The 20,286-nt window shown below is 39.1% G+C and overlaps 1 protein-coding gene across 11 annotated transcripts in view; it reads right to left on the reverse strand.

Annotated features, from left to right (window-relative positions):
• DOCK7 (dedicator of cytokinesis 7) overlaps window positions 1-20,286 on the reverse strand; it is a 241,399-nt gene that overhangs the window by 94,227 nt on the left and 126,886 nt on the right. For all 11 annotated transcript variants that reach the window (XM_073234059.1, XM_073234057.1, XM_073234056.1 and 8 more), the window contains exons 17-20: window positions 19,133-19,271; window positions 18,110-18,211; window positions 4,581-4,667; window positions 633-864 (exon numbers count right to left, since the gene is read on the reverse strand). In XM_073234059.1, the coding sequence (XP_073090160.1) occupies window positions 633-864; window positions 4,581-4,667; window positions 18,110-18,211; window positions 19,133-19,271 (560 nt within the window). The remainder of the gene's footprint in view (window positions 1-632; window positions 865-4,580; window positions 4,668-18,109; window positions 18,212-19,132; window positions 19,272-20,286) is intronic.

Genomic DNA, 20,286 nt, shown 5'->3' on the forward strand with positions numbered 1-20,286 from the left:
GTTACTCTTCCCTTCTTGTGCCACCACTAATACAAAATTTCTGTAACAGGTTAGCTGACATTTTTTACAAGCTCAACTACTTTGCAAGATTTGGGTGAAATGTGTTAGCAAAAGTAGATGAATAAATCTTGGGAAAAGGGTAGGAAACAGGACTATCTCTCCTTCCAAAACAACACAGACAAATTAAGAGATTTTAAGTTAATGAAGAAAAGAACAACATTAAATAGAGGGTAGTGGACGAGTGAAAATATAGTCTAGGTAGACAACATGTCATGTAAAATGAACATTTATCTGTTTGCTTGTGAGGTCCTTAAAATTAAGAACCAAGCCTTAGACAGTGCCTATCAGTGTCTGGTACATAGTATGTGCTTAATAAATATCTGTTGAGTGAATAAATGAATTCATTTCCATAATTTGAGTAGAGGTCTATGTGGCACATTTTATAAAAACAGACAAAAGATAAGTTATTTTTCTGGCATAGAAACAAGTAAATAACAACCTTCTCTTCCGCCACTCCCCCAAAACTAAATACAGTCTTTATAGATAGCAATTAGGAATCATGGTTCTATTTCTGCAAAAGTTAGAAATGCCTAATTATAAATTTCATTATTCCCCAAATGTAAGTTAATTACCTATTTGGCCAGCAATAACAGGAGGCCTAACAACTAAAAGTATGAGTTTATCAAGCAGAAGATGAAGAAATCGGACCACTGGTTCCAACTGAGATGAATTCAGTGCTGTAATACTGCTCTTCAATTCATTTTCTAAGTTATTTTCCATGATTCGCATGTCTCCAATTCGGACTGGGAACATGTGCTCATCCAGAGCATTAACCAGGGCAAAAAACTTGTCAAGATGAGGATCCTAAAACAAAGAATGAACAGAAGCACTAAACAATTGTAACTCTGTAAATTCCCCAAACTATGGACCACTAGTATGTCTTTTTAATTGGTAATACAAAAAATACATGTAAGTATATGCAATCATTGTTTCCTATTAAACACTAGCTCTATTCTCATTTATTATTGTAAAGTAGCCACTTCAAAAACTACTGGTTACTCAAGAAATCCACCGACACTAATCAAGGATATGTTTTTTGCTGTGTGAGTCTTCCTTATTGTTTTAGAGCTCAGTTACTGTGGCAGGTTTATTAGTAACCAACCTAGGTTCATTATTAATTTATTACCTCTCAGGTCCATCCAAGCCCTCCATCTCTACCACATTTTGTAATGGGGAACTAGACTCTTCAAACTACATTTCTCCTCTGGCAGCTGGCTGTGGTTAGGCTCTGATAACAAAGGGTACAAGAAACAGTCTCCTAGGCTTGAGAAGTTAGAAGGAATTTCCTTCTTCCTGTTTGTTTTCCTGATGGCAGATAGTAGACATGAGTGCTGTGGATCAGAAGTGAGAGACATGGGCAGCAGGCTTCACCACATGAAGTGCCCTCCACCAGGTTTCCTTAGTACCACACATGGCACACGATGCATTCCTGAAGCAGCAGAGTCCTCATCTCAGAAGTCTGATTCTTAGCCTTCAGGAGCCTTAGGTTTCTAAGTTCCTTCCTTTTCACTCTCTGCAACTGTTATCTCTTTAAAATAATTGAATTCTCTTTTATCTCACTTAGTAGTGGACTACCTTTAACCAAGTTAACAATTATTTATATATAAATTTTCTCCTTTCAAATTACTAGCACTTCCCAGTTCTGACTGAATCCTGACTGCCATTACTAAACCTCCACTACACTAACAGAACCACACACAGTCTAATCTAAGCAGTACTGGGCCCAGTCCCAGGGTAGATGCTTGCTCTCCCAGCCTCCTCTGCACCTCGATCACCACGTGCTGCAGTTCTGACCAACAAGATCTGAGCAACAGTCTATGGGAACTTAGAGAAGACTTTTACTTAGTTAAAAATGAAAACAAACTTTAAGAAAAGGTAGTAATGCTGAACCCTTCACTTTATAATTCTAATATTGCTCTAATTTGAGATGTATGTTTTAAATGAATAAAAAATAATTCTATTGAGTTCTAACTATATATACAGTAAATGCCAAAGAGCTACAAAGTATAAAACATCTTAAGAAACACTTATTGTCTTCAATTGATCCTTTTAAAAAGATCATTATGTGTAATGAAATGCAATGTGTATATAGTTGCAAGTTTTATATAGTTGCAAAATTTATAAACTTCCGAGTAGTCTTAAGATTGTGAATGCCAAGGTGCTACACAGTAGACACTTCCACTTTACTTTTCCCCTACATATTACAGATTCTAAATCATCTATATATTTTGCCAAAACCCTTCTTTGTCACATAATGACAACACATGTATCTGCCACCATAAAAGTTAGAAGTGATAAATGAACTCTAAAAACAGAAAACTAACAATGATTATAGAAGTAAAAACTGTGAAAAAAATATTTTTATACTTAAGATATAATATGATACCAAGACTACTTCTATTAAGGGAAAGAATACATTTCAACATCATACTATAATGTCAGTCTTATTATTAGAAGCATAAGGACTATAGGAAACACAGGGCATATCCAGTAACAGAAAAAACTCCTCTGGAGCCATTCTTTTACTGGGACCTATCTGTGTACTGCTAAATAAAGCCTAACTACCCCTTTTGTTTTAAAACATTATAATATAAAGTTGCTTTTTCTTCTTATTTTTCTCTACCTTGCTGTGCAGAGAAGAATTAATATAGCAAGCTTAAGACTGCAATCATCTGAGGTCAGCCCTTCACTGGCGTCTGGGAACCTGGATTTCAGGAGGGTGACCACTGTCAGAGGAGGGCTCACAATGTCTAAACTTGTTTGTGCAAACAATATGGTTGATGCCAAATACCTGCTTTCCTCCTGGGAATCTAGAATTTTTTAATGTGTTAGGCAGAGGATACCTATGTGACAAGTCTTTAGTAAAAACCTAGGGAACTGAGTCTCTAATGAGCTTCCCTAGTAGATAGCATTTCACTCATGTTTTTTCAACTTGCCCTGTGTGACTCCTCTAGGAGAGGACTCTTGGAAGGTTGTGCCTTATTTCCTCTGGACTTGAACTCTTTTCCCTTAGCTGACTTTGTTTTGTATCTTTTACTAAAATAAATCACAGCTGTGAATATGACTATATTCTGAGTTCTGCAAGTTCTGCTAGAAAATCATTGAACTTCAGGGTCGCCTTGTGGTGAACTTGAGGGCTGCACACCTCTCCTTCTATTTTCAAGCTGGAGAACCCCTGTATTCCATTTTAAATTTACCTTTTCTCACTGTACATTTTCTCCCTGGAAAATCACATTCTCCAGTATAGTTTCAGCTATCACATTTAGTCTATTACCTCCAATCCTGAACTCCAAATTAATTACTACTGCCTATAGGACATCTTTATATAAAATGCATAAACTCTTCAAACTCCATGGGCCAAAAAATAACAGAGCTCCATAACTGCTCATGGAGAGCATAAGCCTTAGCATGCTCCCAATTTACTTCCTTCATGTTTTCTGTTTGGGTTAGAAATCACTATCTATCTGGATTCTAAATTCTGTTGCATTCAAGGACCTTCATAATCTGCCACCAGCCTGTTCTTCTATCCTCAACTACTATGATTTTCCAGTAACTTTAAATTGCATTCACACCATTTACCCACCCTAAACAGACCACTAGTCTCTTTGCACTTGCTTTTTATCATCTGAGTTGCTTACCCTCTATCTGTGCTGTCTGCTCATCAATACAGCATCTCAATTCCCACAGAACAGATAACTCTTTTCTCTGTGCTAGTAAATATTTAGTTCACATATCTAGCAAGGTATTAATTTTATTGTATTATAATTATTTTTACATTTTGCCCTATTATATTGTAAGGCCTTGAAGAGAGGGCTTTCCTTGACAGGTAAAAACATTCCTGACCTCATGGAGCTTACAGTTGAAACAAATGCGTATGTATGTATATGTGTACATACACACACATACACACAAAAAAAACCTGGGAGAAAGTGAAAGTGACACAGAGAGAGAGCACAGGCAATCATAAGCACAGGGTACGATGATACAGAGTGATAGGGCTGCTATGTTTAAGAAGAGCCACCAGAAAAGGCCTCTCTGAGGTAAGGAGCATCCTTAATGAAGAGAAGTGAATGTCAGGAGGAAAACTATTCCAGCTAGAGAAAGAGCACATATAAAGGCCATGAGGAGAGCCTGGCATAACCTAGATACACAGTGAAGAATATGGAGAAAATGATCCTTAAGAACTCTTTCCATTTGAAATGACTGAGTCTATGAGAAAATGAGTTGAATGATATTTTTTCAATTCTAATACATAATTCAGCTACATATCTGAAACTTTAAAAAAAAAATCACACTTGTTCAAAATGAAGTCAATGAAATTTTAAAAAGCAAAATATTTGCTTTGGTTGACATTAAATGCCATTTTGTTGATTTCTTTAAGAAGTAACTTCTAAATCTATACATTTTTAACTAACATGTAATCTCATAAGCCTTTGAGCATATAACAAAACTGATTTAATAGACAATATGTTCAATTCATTCAAGTGATGTTTGATCATAAAAATTATTAACTCACTTACTTGTGTATGGATAGATGAAACAGCAACAACTTCAACATTAAAAACACCTTTGTGATTATCTACCCATTTCATGCCAGGCAGAGGAACCTATAAGATATTAAATATAGTGATTGCAGATGCTTACATTGATTATGAGTTCTGAAAACAAACAAAAATTATAATATCTCAGTGAGAAAAAATACTGTGGATATACTTTATGTGCTGTAAATAAATACAAAATTTATGCTTTATTCTTATTACAAAATCAGTATGTTTCCTACAAGAGAATTAAAAGGCTCAAGGAGCAAAAAGCAGGAAATATACACTTTAAATTCTATTTTCCCAGAGATATGTATCATTTATATCATTCCAAATCTTCCTCTACACATTTTTATATACACCTTTACGTAGGTTATATCAAACATATTTTGAAAAAACTGTTTTTCACATTACATTGTGAATCTTTTTATGTTAATAAATTCTGATTTACAGCATCACTTTAATGGTTTATAATATTCTATTTCCTTAAACATTCTATTATGTTTTAATTGGGGTTTAAAATATTCACACGCAAAGGAAGTCTGTGTTTTAAGGATTGGAAAACATTTTTTTCCCTGATGTAAAGTACTAGGAATGTGAATTAAAATTACATCATAAAAATTATTTTTAAAGGAGGATACATCTGTTCTCTCTATTCTGCCCGCTAACTACAGCTAAAACCCTGAACACAATCCATAAAATAAAGACTGAAAGGTGGAGAGTAGAATGCAGACAGGTTAGGGATCTCAGTATACAAGAAAATATAAGATAGTGTTTCCTGGGTTTTATTTTTGCTTCATTTATGTTGGAGTAGATGACAGAGAAGCTGGCAAGCCAAATGCCAAAAGCAGCAGACAAAAAAACGTTCCAAGAAAATCCTTCTCTCTCTAGTCAAAGCCAGTAATTGGTCTACTCTGGCCAGACACAAGGAAACAAATGGGAGCCCCAGCCCTACCTCCAGAGGTTCAGTAGGGAGCCTAGGTGTCCACCCTCAGCTGGCTGTAATGAGGTGCCCTGATCCCCACACTGCCCCCACACAAATCGGGTGATATCAGAGAAGACAGAGATAGAAATTGATCCCACCTTAGAAGTAACAACAACTCTCCCAACACATCCACTATGGTGTCACTGCAGGCCAATCAGGGAGCAGAAACAAGGTCCCTCGACCCCTTCACAGCCAGGGGATGTCAGCCTTGTGGGTAGCCTGATTTCCCACCTCCACCCAGTAATATGCCCCTACCTCCAGTGGATTGCAGAGTTGGGGATGTGGACCTTTACCTTCACCTAGCAATAGTGCCTCCTCTACCACAAAAACATATACTTAAATAAGATCTAAAGTCATAACATGATACCCAAAATATTCAAGATATAGAAAAAAATCATACACATATGTCTTGCCAATGGGTTTCAGCCCTGGGCAAGTTCACTATGGACTCAATGTGACCAAAGAAATCGACAGCAAAACGTTCTTGGGTGAAAGGGTTATACCCAACTTTATTTCCAGGTGGCAGGTCAGTCACTAAAATCCCGTTCACTCAGAGCGAGTCTGTATGCAGCAAGCCAGTCTCTGCCTCGGGGTCCCTCTGTCTGCACAGCTGTCCTCTGGGCAGGCCCCTCTGTTCACACAGCTGTCTTCTGGGCCTCTCTGCATGCACAGCTGTCCTGCACAGCCGTCCTATGGGCCTTTCTGCACAGTCGTCCCTCACAGCTGTCCTCTGGGCCTCTGTCCTCAGTGCTGCCACCACTCAAACCTCTGCTCTGCTCTCCTGTAGCCTTGCAGCCGTGCCACCATGTCACACCCAGAGCACTGGGCAGAGCTCTTCATATAGTCAACAGCCATGTATTACCCACAGGTGTGCAGTGAGCTAGTCAACCAGGGCCAGGTGAGAATCCTGGCCACAAGAACTCCCATTTTATCCACAACGTATCATACTAAGATCCAGAAAAATTCCAAGTGAGGAAAGACAAACAGGCACCAATACTAAGATGACACAGATGTTGGACAGATTTGACATGGATTTTAAGGTATCCATCAAAGTAAAAGCTTCTTTCAATGTTGACAGTAACTACACTAGTCGGAGTGAGGATTTAATAATATGGGTGTGGGGAAGTCGGGTTTCCTGTGGCCAGGATCCTCACTGAACTTAAACCACCTGATGATGTGACTGGCCTGTTGCTAGGCTACCGCTTCCACACCTTTAGGCAATAAGCTATTATTGCGCTATATTGAGAGCTCGGCCCAGTGCTATGGGTGGAGGCAGAGACGCTAGTGCTCGACCTACTGCCGGGAGAACAAGCTGGGTAATAAACCCTTTCACCCCAAAGAAAGTTTTGCTGTCAATTTCTTTGGTCACATTGAACCTATAGCCAACTTTTCCAGGGCTGAAACCCACTGGCAAGACAATTGGTAAGTCAGCAGGGTTCACTGTTGACGCTGGAAAAAGACAGGCTGCCCTTATGGGAGGGGTGCTTCAGTGGGCTGCCCCTGTGAATGGGAGACAGTGAATTGTCCCTGTCTTGCCAATGAGTTTCAGCCCCGGGCAAGTTCGCTATGGATTCACTGTGACCAAAGAAATAGACAGCAAAACGTTCTTGGGGTGAAAGCGTTTATTACCCGGCTTGTTCTCCAGCGGTCGGTCGAGCACTAGCGTCTCTGTCTCCGCCCAGAGCACTGGGCCGAGCTCTCTATATAGCGTACTAATAGCTTATTGCCTACAGGTGTGGAAGCGGCAGTGCAGCAACAGGCCAGCTACATCATCAGGTGGTTTAAGTTCCATGAGGATCCTGGCCATAGGAACCCCAACTTCCCCACAGTCCCCCATTGGGTATGTGGTCTGAGGTGGCTTGCCTCCTAGAGGACTGGGCCTCACCCCAGGACTGGAGGCAAGTGGAAGAGATACCTGAGGCAATACAGATAGCTCTTGGTATAATAAGTAGGTCTTTTGAGAGACAGAGTGCCCATGAGGCAGCAGGGACTGTGGGTTGGCTGCTTCTCACAGTATTAAAAAAAGTCTACAGAAGAGAGGACATGCTCCTGAAAAAGACCCAAGAAATGGTGGCACAAGAACGCGAGCTGCAAACTTCTGTGGATTCCCTGAGGAAGGAAACCACATTGATGCAAGAGGAGGCAGCATGAGAACGCCGGCAGCAAGGTGCCATTGAAGAGGTAAAACATTCGTTACAGAACTAGATGGCAGTGCTGTCAGGTGCTGTGAAGGAGGAAAAGGCATCAAGGAAAAAGACGAACTCCTGAGGGAAGCACAGGTGGAGATGGCACAAGAATGCCAGGTGTAAAGCATTGAGGTGCTGCTGAAGAGAGCTGCTGAAGACTGAGCTAGCACTGCTGCAAGGCACAGTAGAAAAGGTAAAGGTTGTAGCAGAGGAGGCACTCGGGGAAAGGGAGAAAAAGGTGCCATCAGCCCCAGAAATGGAGGAGCTGGGGAAGGATGAAGGGGTGGTACATGGGGCACTGACGCCTCCTGTATTGAAAGCACACCCAGTGGTTGCAAAGAAAATAAAGACCCAGCAGCTAAAAGTTCCCCAAGGAGAAGAGCAGCCCCCTCCCCAGGTCGTGGAGCACTCTATGGTCCACCTCTATACTCAGGCTGAGCTGGTGGATTTGGGCTCCTGGTTTAGGCAGAAGCCCTCGGAGTCAATATCAGTTTGGTTCCTGCATCTGTGGGACTTAGGGGTGAATGGGATTGTTTTGTCAGGATCAAAGGTGGGAAAGCTGGCTTCCCTGACAGTGCAGCCCACCTTGAGGCAGCAATTACAAAATGCACATCAGACCCCAGGGAATCACTCCCTCCTTGATTGGCTTATGGCTGCACTTCCTGCTGTGTGGCCCAATCAGGGTATCTACCATCCTCTCCTGTGAGATGGCAGATGTATGCTGATCTCCAAAAGGTGTTACGAGAGCTAGGCATAAGAAATGACATCTATACTCCGGAGAATTATGGCCCAGATGAAGAGATTTTCACTACTGGGATGAGAAATATTGTGCTTCAAATGACTCCCACATCCCTCTTTGGGTCTCTAGTGGCCATTCTTTCCCCTCACCTAGGGCATCCCATAAGCGAGGTGACACATACAGTAGCAAACTTAGTAGAGGCTGAAGCAAAGAGAACACTGAAAGAAATAACATATGCTACTCACAAGAAGAATTTAAAGGAACTTAAAGGACCCCTGAAGGTTACAAGGACCCAGATGTGGGTTGATTTAATATGGGCAGGAGCAGATGGAAGGAAATTAGATGGGAAGTCAAATAGGATCTTACTAGAGCTGTGCAACAACTGAAACCAGAGCAACAGTTTCAGCCATTAAGACCAAAGAGGCAGAGGTCAAAGACAGAGCCACAAGTCTGGCCTGTTTGTTTGGAAGACTTCCTGCTGGAGAGTGAGCCAACCTCACTTGAGCCCACACAGGAAGATGATTGGGGAACACGGTTTGACTGAGGGGAAGGTCAAGGTATCTTCCCTGAGGGACCAGGGGGGGACCAGAGGCCACATGTTGAAATAGCTATCCATTGGTCCCCAGTGAACATACAATGTGTCCTGGCTCTGGTGGACACAGGGGCCAAATGTTCACTGATTCATGGTAACCCTGAGTGGCTCCCCAGGACCCCCACTATCATAGATTGATATAGGGGTAAGGCTATAAGAGTGAAACAAGCCCAAATCCCTTTGGGAATAGGGCATCTACTCCCCAAAGAGTATATTGCGTATATATATATATATATCCTATCCCTGAGTATATTTTGGGAATTGATATCCTGCAGGGTCTATGGTTGCAGACTACTGCAGGTGAGTTCAGACTGAGAGTATATGTGGTGAAGGCAGTTCTGAGGGGACATGCTAGGCATTCACCCATAGCTTTGCCTGTGCTTCGGCAGGTGACTAAAACCAAACAATCCAAATTGCCTGGAGGGCAAAAAGAGACTGGAGAAACTCTCCAGGAGCTGGAAAAGGTGGGTATTATAAAGCCCACCCATAGTCCTTTCAGTTCCCCAGTGTGGCCAGTAAAAAAGCCAGATGGCTCCTGGCATATGACTGTGGATTACAGAGAACTGAATAAAGTCATACCCCCTATGCATGCTGCTCTCCCCTCTATTGCAGGCCTGATAGATACCCTCAGCCGTGAACTAGGAACATACCATTATGTGGGAGATCTTGCTAATGCCTTCTTTTCCAGTGACATTGAGCAGGAAAGTCAGGAACAGTTCACCTTCATGTGGGAAGGACGGCAATGGACTTTCACTATCCTTCCACAGGGTTACCTCCACAGCCCCACCATCTGTCATGGATTTGTAGCCCAGGACTTGGCTACATGGGAGAAACTTCCAACAGTGCGGCTGTACCATTATATTGATGATGTCATACTTATGGCCGATTCTCTTTCAGATCTAGAAGGTGTAGCACGTAGACTGCTACAACATTTACAGGAGAAAGGATGGCCTGTGAACAGTACCAAGTTTCAGGGACCTGGTTTGTCAGTCAAATTCTTGGGGGTCATCTGGTCGGGTAAGACCAAAGTTATACCAGAAGCAGTTATAGATAAAGTCCAGGCCTTTCCTACCCCTACAACTGTAGCATTGCTACAGGAGTTTCCGGGTCTTCTAAGCTACCGGGGAGTGTTTATCCTGTACTTGGCACAAATTCTAAAGCCCTTATACCGGTTGGTATGAAAGGGCATCAGGTGGGACTGGGATGAGACATGTGCATCTGCCTTTACTACAGCAAAATGGGCAGTCAAGGCCATGCAGGCCTTGAGTGTGACAGACCCATCAATGCCCTGTGAGCTGGATGTTCATGTGACTGAAGACAGTTATGGTGGGGTTCTCTGGCAGTGGCTTGAACAAACTTGCCAACTCATTGGATTCTGGTCACAACTCTAGAAAGGGGCAGAGGTACGATACACTTTGATAGAAAAACAACTGGCTGCCATGTATCATGCCTTACTGGCTACAGAACCCATCATTGGAATGGCCCCGATAAAGGTAATAACCACCTATCCCATCTTGAGGTGGGTATGAGACTGGACCCAAAGCCAAAGAGTGGTGTGGCACAAACACCCACACTGGCCAAGTGGGGTGTTACCTACAGCAGCATAATGCCCTCTCTGGTAGCCCCTTGAGTGAAGAACTCCAGCACTTATTAGGGCCAGTGACATTTACTAGTGAAAAGCAGGAAGAACTTGCTTTTGAACTATTAGTAGCAGAGAGTTCCCCATTGGGAGGGAAGTACCTATACCCAAAGATGCATGGTACACAACAGCTCCAGCCGTGGGCAGCCCCCAAAATGGAGGGCCATAGCTTTCTATCCTAAGACTGAGACAATATGGATGGAAGATGATGAAGGGAAGAGCAGCCAGTGGATAGAGTTGTGGGCCATGTGGCTTGTGATCAGCCAGGAGCCCTCCCCTCTAGTTGTCTGCACTGACAGCTGGGCTGTCTATCGGGGCTTGACCTGTGGCTGCCAACCTGGTACCATGTCAACTGGCTGGTTGGTCACCAACCCTTTGGGGGCAAGAATGTGGCAAGACTTGTGGGCCTGTGGTCAGACTACAATAATTAACAGTATACCATGTGCCAGGTCATTTGCCACTAGCATCCCCAGGAAATGATGAAGCAGATAAACTGGCCCAGATATGTTGGTTAGAAGGAAAGCCTACCTCTGATGTAGCCCAATGGTTACATCAGCGTTTGTTGCGTGTGGGGCAAAAGACAATGTGAGCTGTAGCCCATCGGTGGGGTTTGCCTTTGACCTTTGAAGAAGTTAGTAGAGCCCAGCAGGAGTGTGTCATGCGCTCCAAAAGGGACTTAAACCGAGTTCCACAGCAACATGGGACAATAGCTAAGGGGCCTATACTTCTCATCAGGTGGCAGATAGACTATATTGGGCCTCTACCTCTGTCAGAATGATATCAGTATGTGATGACTTGTGTGGACACAGCTACTGGACTTCTGGTTGCTTTTTCCTACCCGTTGTGCAGACCAGCAGATAACCGAAAGAGGCCTGGAGCATCTCTTTTCCACCTATGGCCAACCACAGGAATTGAGAGTGATCAGGCCATTTTACTGGATATACACTGAAAGAATGGGTGTGACAGCTGGGAATCAAATGGAAGTTTCATGTGGCATGGAATCCTACCACAGCAGGCATGATAGAGAGGCACAATGGCTTGTTAAAATCCAGACTAAAGTCAGACACCAATAGTCTGCGGGGATGGTCAGTCCGCTTATGGACTGTGCTATGGCATTTGAATGAGAGACCCCGAAAGGGAGCCCTGAGCCCTGTAGACGTATGGCTGCCTCCCCTATACAATTGCAAGTACAAACCAAGGAAGAATCACTGAAGCCGAGGTTCGGCCACCAGAATAGTATCTTGCTGCCAGCACCAATTGCACTGAACCCTGGAGACTCCATTGAATGGATGTGACCTTGGACTTTTTGACACATCGACCAACGATGGCTGGCTCTTCTGGCACCTTGAGGACAAGGCCTGGAAGCTGGCCTCCTTTGTGTTTCTGGAATAACAGCAGAGTGGCCTCCAAAGGTCACAGCAGTATATTCTGAATGGCCAAAAGGTAAGAGCATCTTACCAGGGAGTTTTGTTTTATCATTATGGCCAGTGCATACACCTCCAGTAGCACTATATATATAGACCCTTCAGTAACCCCCACCAGGAAAGGAGTAAAAGTACGGTATACTACGCATGGAAGAGACTCCCTTCCTGCTACAGTCCTATCACAGGACCACTCTCTTGCATGCATCCTACCTGATGGACAAGATTTGCCTATGTTGGTGTCATAAAACATGTCTTATCACCCCTAAAGTCTTTGTGGACTGGGAACTTCCTCTGGCTTGAGCATTATTATAATTTTTGTTTTTAGGAACCTCCTCTGGCTTGAGGATTATTTTAATTTTTGCTATCAAAATCTTGTTGTATCTTAATTTTTTTATTATCTCTAAGTTGTTGTTATCCTCTGTTGCTGTTGTGGAATCTGGTTACAGTGCTCCAGCTTTCTCGCACAGGGACCATTATGGAAGATTAAAAGCATGTAGATTGTAAAGTAAGAATCCTAGAGGGGTGGAGTGTGGGGAAGTTGGGGTTCCTATGGCCAGGATCCTCACTGAACTTAAACCACCTGATGATGTAACTGGCCTGTTGCTAGGCTACCACTTTCACACCTTTAGGCAATAAGTTATAATTGCACTATATAGAGAGGTTGGCCCAGTGCTCTGGGTGGAGGCACAGATGCTAGTGCTCGACCTACCACTGGGAGAGCAAGCCGGCTAATTAAACCTTTCACCCCAAAGAACGTTTTGCTGTCAATTTCTTTGGTCACATTGAATCCATAGCGAACTCTCCTGGGGCTGAAACCCTTTCGCAAGACAATGGGTAACTGTTGAACCACTGTGTTGAATACATGAAACCAATGTAAGATTGTACATCACTATACTTCAATAAAAAATAAAATAAAAATTCAAAACTTTAAAAAAATTAAAAAAGCTTCCTTCAATAAGCCATTTCAAGTACCCTTAAACAAATGGTAAAAATAAAAGTTTCAGGATAAAAAATGAATATGCTTTCTTTTCCATGGTTTCGTATTTTTATATGTAGAAAAGAAAACCAAATAAAGTCAGTTTCTTGTTACAAAATTCAACACTAAGAAATGCAGTATCTCTACTGAGGTATAAACAATACAGGTTTTGAAACACTTTTGCAAAAATAGAAAAGCTGGTGGAGTAGACTGAAACACTTCAAAGCAAGAAAAAGCATTAGCTCTTTTAATCCATAACACTTGTGTCCAGCTTTTAAAAAAACAGGACACACAAGTAAAATGTGAACACATAACTTTCTTTCAAAACAGTGGTTCTGACAGTCTGATCATAGAATCACAAGCATAAACATCACCCTGGCACTTGTCCAAAATGTAAATGATCAAGCCTCAACCAAACCTACTGCATCAGAAACTGGGGGGTTAAGATTCAACAGCTGGAGTTACAAACTTCCCACGTGATTCGGATGCAGGCTAAAGTAAGATTATTCTTACAAGTAATGTGGCTATAGGAATAACGTAATAGTAGCACACATTCCTAGCCCTTTTCATGTGGCTGGCACCATTCTAAATGCTCTTTGTACTATCATATCATTCATTCATCAAGATAACCTCTTATTATAGGCATTACTCTTCTCAATTTACAGATGAGAAAATTCATAGAGTGTCTTAGCTCAAGATGCCGTAACAGAATATTGTACACTGGGTGGCTTAACAAGAGAAATTTGTTTTCTAACAGTCTGGAGACTAGAAGTCCAAGATCAATGTGCCAGCCTGGTCAGTTTCTGGTGAGAACCTCTTCTTACCTTGATGGCTGCTTCCACTGTGTCCTCACACAGCAAGCTGTCTAATGTCTCTTTTTTAAGGACACTAAACCCATCATAAGGCCCCACCATCATGACCTCATCTAACCCTAAGTACCTCCCATAGTTCTCATCTCCAAATACCATCACACTGGGGGTAAGGACTTCAACATAAAAATGGGGGTGTGGGGCCCAATTTAGTCCATAGCAGTGATTAAGAAACTTACCCAAGGTCATACAACTAATAAATGGTGGAGCCTGGAGTGAAACCCTGGAAATTATGTTATACTGCCTTTCAAAAGTATATGAGATTTAAAAGAAGAAAAGAAGAAAACAAAAACAAAAAAAAAACTTTCATAACCCCTCTGAGAGCTAACTTTGCTAAACTGGTGTGTATTTTCCAAACGATTTCCCACACAATTACTGATGAATACCTACTTACTATCTGGCTGTTAGTATATTTGTTTGTTTTTATTATAAATGTTCTACTGAGACATTTAAGTCTATATCACTCAATTACTGCACCACTGTACAAAAATTTAAACATTAAACTCTTGGCCAATATCCAGGTAATTTCCATATTTTGTTTTTTGCTAATGCCAAAAATCCTATAATTTTTTTCAATGTCATTCATACAACAAATATTTGCTGCAGTCTCTACAGTTTTCTAGGTCCTGGGGTTCCATGGTTAATATAAGGTCTACTTTCATGGGGCTTATCAACCACTTCTTGTAGAGAAAAACAAGTAAATAAATAATTTCAGACAGTGAAAAGTATTAGGTAAATCAAATTTGATAAAAAATTTTAGAGTGTATCAGTGGTGTGGAGGAAGGAAAGGCTGAGAATTCATGGAGTGAGGCAAGATGTGAAGATCAGGAAGAAAGAGAAAGTTCAAAGACCTGGAGGCGGGAAAAAGGTTGGAAGAAGCTGTAAGTATGGAAGGGCAGCGGTGATAATGGAACATGATGTTGGAGAGGTAGAGGGCCAGATCACTCAGAGATTTGTAGGTCATGGGGAAAAAATCTAGATTATATTCTAAGCATAATGAAATGCCAAAGTGATATTTCATTTTGATCATAAAGAAGCACTAAACCTTGGCAACACAATGCTGAATGAAAAACACAAGTCTCAGAGGATTATACACAGCATGAAAACCTTTTCATTAAATTCATAAAATAAGCAAAGTAAACTAAAATGTATTCTTTAGGTACACATATATCTCAACTAAGTAGTTTTAAGAGGCTAGTTTTCAAAACAGTGTGAATGTATTTAATGCCACAGAACTATACACGTAAATGGTTAAAATGGTAAATTTCATGTTATGTGTATTTTACCACAATTTTCTTTTTAAAGACTAGTTTTTTATAGTTAGCAGTATGAAGAGTGTAGAATAGGGATGAGCACATAAGTGATGTAAGATATTGTCAGTGTTCTAGCTCCTTGATTGGGTTACACTTATTACTAAATAAAAAAACAATAAACTGAAGAGTGTGAATTATTCTTAAATAGGTATATCCACTATTAATTTTAAAAACACGCTATATAATAATCTTTGCATACATAGGCAAATATACCTTTAGGATAAATACTTAGAAGTATAATTCATAAGTAAGGGATAAGTGTATTTTTCATCATGACATATTTCAGGTACAATCAAACAAAACTATTTTAAGGTCTAGGTGATTATGATGAGTGCCCGAGGCTGAGCACCATAAACATAAAGAGAGAAAAATCTGGTGACACACTAGCATGCTTGTCCATACATCAATCATCTATGGAATTTGTAAGCATGTATCTGCTACCTAGGGCTCAATAAACACTGATCCTGAGAAGAGATGACAATGAGCTGAGGTAAATTCACCAGAATACCATCTCTCTGTTGAGGCATACTGGTGGCCAAGGTTTTTCTCTCACTATATGGTTCCAACAGTAGTCAACAAGAATGAGTCCAATTTTCACATTTTATGTTTGACATATTTGTGGAACATCCTGGTAAAGACATTACTAGGCATTTTAATTTACTAGACAAATAACTAGTAAAACATGGATTAGCAGAGATGCAGATATAGGATTCATCAAATAACAGTAGGAATCAAGAACATCTTAATTTTTGTATAAGTTAAACACTACAGCAGTTTGGGAGTACTGTTTCCATGAAGTAGAGTCAGTGGTCCTGCCTGAGAAGAGTACTTACAGTTTCAGAGAGAAAGGACATGAAAATTTAGAGGGGAAATTGCTGAAAAACCAAGAAGATGAGGTGAAACAAAGTCAGACAGAGGTTTAGCTTCCTTTTTATCTAGTTTTAAGAAGAAAATGATATACTGATAACTGAAAATGATCACTGAGTCAATTATCATAAAGTAAATAGTTCACGGGTTGTAGAAATCAGTTTATCAGTATCTAAGCATGTTACGTGGGCAAGGTTCATAGTCTAAGGCCCAAACAACTGTTGAAGTTAATACTTGAATCAAAGAGAGCTCAAAGTTAGCCAGCAAAGTAAATACAAAATCACATTAAGCAATGACCTATAACAGTTGAAAGTTTAAATAATGGTCTCACAGTGTTCTAAATTAAGTATTCTTTAAACACAATAATAAATCTACAAAGATACTGCTATTTTAATATAGTTATTAAGATATACAAAAGTTTAAGCACTTAATCAGTGACTTATCTCACATATTAATGAGCCGTACGATATGCCTATGGTAAAACCCAAATTATCATCATATTCTTTATACATGGGCATAGTACCCAGAATAAGACCATCAGCCTCCCTTTGGTAGGCTGATCTTGTATTTTCAAATCAATTAAAAACAAATGTATAACTTCTATAAAATCACAGTTGCTTTTAAAATATTTCCTTTTGAAATATATAATGCTATTCCTGACAAATGACTAATTTATTTTAATGAAAAGATGTGTCCCTGGAAAACTGAGTGAAAGATTTAGCAGGGGCTGGGATAAGAGTGGAAGGGAGGAGTCATATTTCTTTCCTACTGTCTTTATTTATTCACTTAATAGTGAATGCCTACTACGAGCCAAGCACTATTCTAAGTAGTTGGAGATACAATGCAGAAGAAAGACAAAGTCCCAACCCTCATGGAGTTTATACTTTGTATATAATCTGTAGATAAACAAAGATATATGAACCATAAAGTTAGTGGTAAAAATTGTGATAAAGCAAAAGGATGAAAAGTGTTAGAGGCTGCTACTTAAAGTAATCATAGACGGCCTCTTTGAAGAGGTGGTATCTGAGTGGACATCTGAACAAAATGAAGAAGCAGGCTTGTGATAGAGCACTGCCAGCAGAGGGAAATGCAAAGTGCCTGAGATGGGAATGCACTTTTCATGCCCAAGGAACAGTAAAGGCTCTGTGTTCTGTAGCTAGGGAAGAGAGGTGATAGAGAATGGTGAGAAAGGAGGTCAGAGCTGTAGTCTTATGTTGCTTTTTTTTAATATATAGAAATAACACAAATTTATTTGTGAATACTTTTCTATTCTGAAAATAAATACCATCAGGAGAATATCCACAAGATATATTTCAGACTAACATTTACAATCAGTTATGGTCAAGGCAGTAAGAGACATTGGTAATCATCAAGTAATCTCGCAAAAGGCACTTTGTTTTCTGAACAGTGGCTACTGATTCTTGACTGAGATTTTTCCAGTGTTGTTTTTTTCAAGTCACATGTATCATCATCAAAGCTGCTAATGTTTCCTGTATTTCATATTTACAGCTCCTCTTATTTTCACATAAGTGATCACCAAATGCAAAAAGATTCTAAAAAATTAACTTAAATCTGTTCTCTTTCCTCTAGCCTTTTAGAGAAATGTTATCTGCTAAAACAGAGTAGTTTATTTAAAGTTTCATATGTTACAATATTAAAATTCTCCAAATTTATCTTTTGAGTTTGTATATTTCATGTATAATTTTGGTTTTAAAATAAATATACTTCTATTTTAAAGACCAGAATAAGGTTCTAAGTATTCTATACAGTAATTTTAATTATGGGAGAAAATGATATTATTATTTCACTATCTACATACTTACATATAGAAGAGCATGGTCTTATTTGAGAAAAACACATTTGTAATGAAAAAAAAACCTTTTCTTTCAAACTGGAGAATTTCAACATGAGAGATACTGACCTCAGGAGACAGTACAGAATATGCCTGTGGTGGTTTTTCCAGTGAGACTGGCAAGCAAAACTGCCCAGTTTTTAATCTTCCATTCTGAAGCATTGGGATCCACTTTTAAATAAAAAGGAAATGATACTCATTTAAGTATGTTTGTTACAAAAATAATTACTTGGAAAATTAGTTTTAAGAACTTGGTATGAACTAAATTTGTCTCACATCACCAAATACCAAGGGAATTTAACTATGTAGGTAATAATGACAGGTCTTCATAATTCCTCTAAAGAAGTTTCCTTGACAATATTATATTGAAGATCCTCAAAATATTATTACTAACTACCTATGCAATATTTAAATCTATAGGAAGTCCTTATTATCCAAAGGGAAGTTGGTATAGAAAAAGGCTACAAAGTGAATTGATTTTAAACTGAGATATTAATGTCAATGTAAATAGGGGAATAAAGAGTTAATTAGATATAAATTTGAAAACTAAGAAGTATGAACATAAATTTATTTTCTTATGTTAGCAAAATTCATGTAACAAACTACAAGAGAGAAAAAAATGAATCAAGTGTTGATTTTTCTTTTTTGGACGGAGGTGTGATTTTTCTGACAAAGTCGTGATATCGCATTATGATGTCCTTTACCTTATAAACCTCTGCAATTCAATCATAATGATTTTCAAAATAGACTCAAGTGTTTTAATTGCCTTTAATTAAAGCAGAAATGGCTTTATTTGCCACAGGTCTTTTAAAATCATTTTACATTCAAACCATTCTCTTCTGAAGAACTCTTATAACTATTATATTTATACTGTTCAATTGGGTAAACATCCAACAATCTAACACCTAAGTGTTTATAGGTGTTAATTAGTTAATTATATTAATGAGCATTTTCTTGTTATGATGATTCTGCCTAACAAATGTGGGAAATCAAGTGAGGAATACTCAAATAATAATGAATACCAATTATTTCTTAAATAGTATAATTATTTTTAAGATTAAAGAGCTAAAGATTTAACAAAAGTATACTTACTGTATATCCAACAGGAGTTTCAAGAGGAGTATTTTGTTTTTGTTGACAACTAACATGATAAAAAGTAAAAAGCAAGTGATGATGATCAGTTAAAGTAGCAGGGAGTTTAACCTTGATTTCTTCATGAAAATCAGGAGACCTTTACACAAACAAAACAAAAGAAAACAGATCAATAGTCAGTAATTTGTTCAAAATAAGTAACTACTGCATTTGCACACTTGAGTAATTTTTTAGTTAATTTGAGGATTCATACTTAATTTTTCTTCTAGTCCAAAATATTTTTATTACAAAACTCTAGGTAACTAACTCATATTTCCAAATGAAGGAGCTGTCACTGTTTCTGAAATTTCTCATCCCATTTTTATTAATAGGCTGAGTAATCTTACTATTTAAAAATTCATTAATAATCATCACCTTGATGCTGGGATCTTCATTAGATTGAAAATCATACAAAAGAGGATATCAGAGCAAAGCTTTCCATATTTATAAACCAATTCTGATACATTTTACATAGATTAAATGAGTTTTTACAAGAAAAAGCCATACCACAGAAAAACATTTTTCTATTATAGAAGTACAGCACAGCTTCACATTAAGATTAATTTGTATTACCATTTTATAAAAACGAAAGAATGTTATCTTTAGAAAACTTGGTATCAAGTTGGGCTCTCTACAGAATAGTCTTATGTCAATTATTCCATGCTAAAGAAATAAATAAAGTTACCAAAACATGGACTTGTGAATTGACTGACAGCTCAAAAATGAAAAAAAGGAAAAGAAGAAAAAAATCAGGGAACACTCACAAACTGCATTTGTTCGACAGTTTAGAAGTGCTCCCAGGAACAGTAAGAATACAACAAATAAACTTAATTAAGCCAATGGCATTTACAATTCAATACTTATTGAGAGTGGTCCCTAGAAACATTTTTACAGGAAAGCATGGTTGCTATTTATGATATCAACTTAAAAGGGGCAGAACATTAGCATCCCAATATTCCATATTTAGTTAGTATCTCCCAGTTATACTCAATGACAATGCATCCAAACCATATGGCTCCAACTACCTTTAAAATGAAGGCTTGACCCAATTAGAGGTTTTTTCCTCTAACAATAAATCTTTGATGCTAATAGGTCAAATATCCTTCCATCTCAAA

The sequence above is a fragment of the Manis javanica genome, chromosome 4, assembly GCF_040802235.1.
Source record: "Manis javanica isolate MJ-LG chromosome 4, MJ_LKY, whole genome shotgun sequence".
NCBI classification, from domain to species: Eukaryota; Metazoa; Chordata; class Mammalia; order Pholidota; family Manidae; genus Manis; species Manis javanica.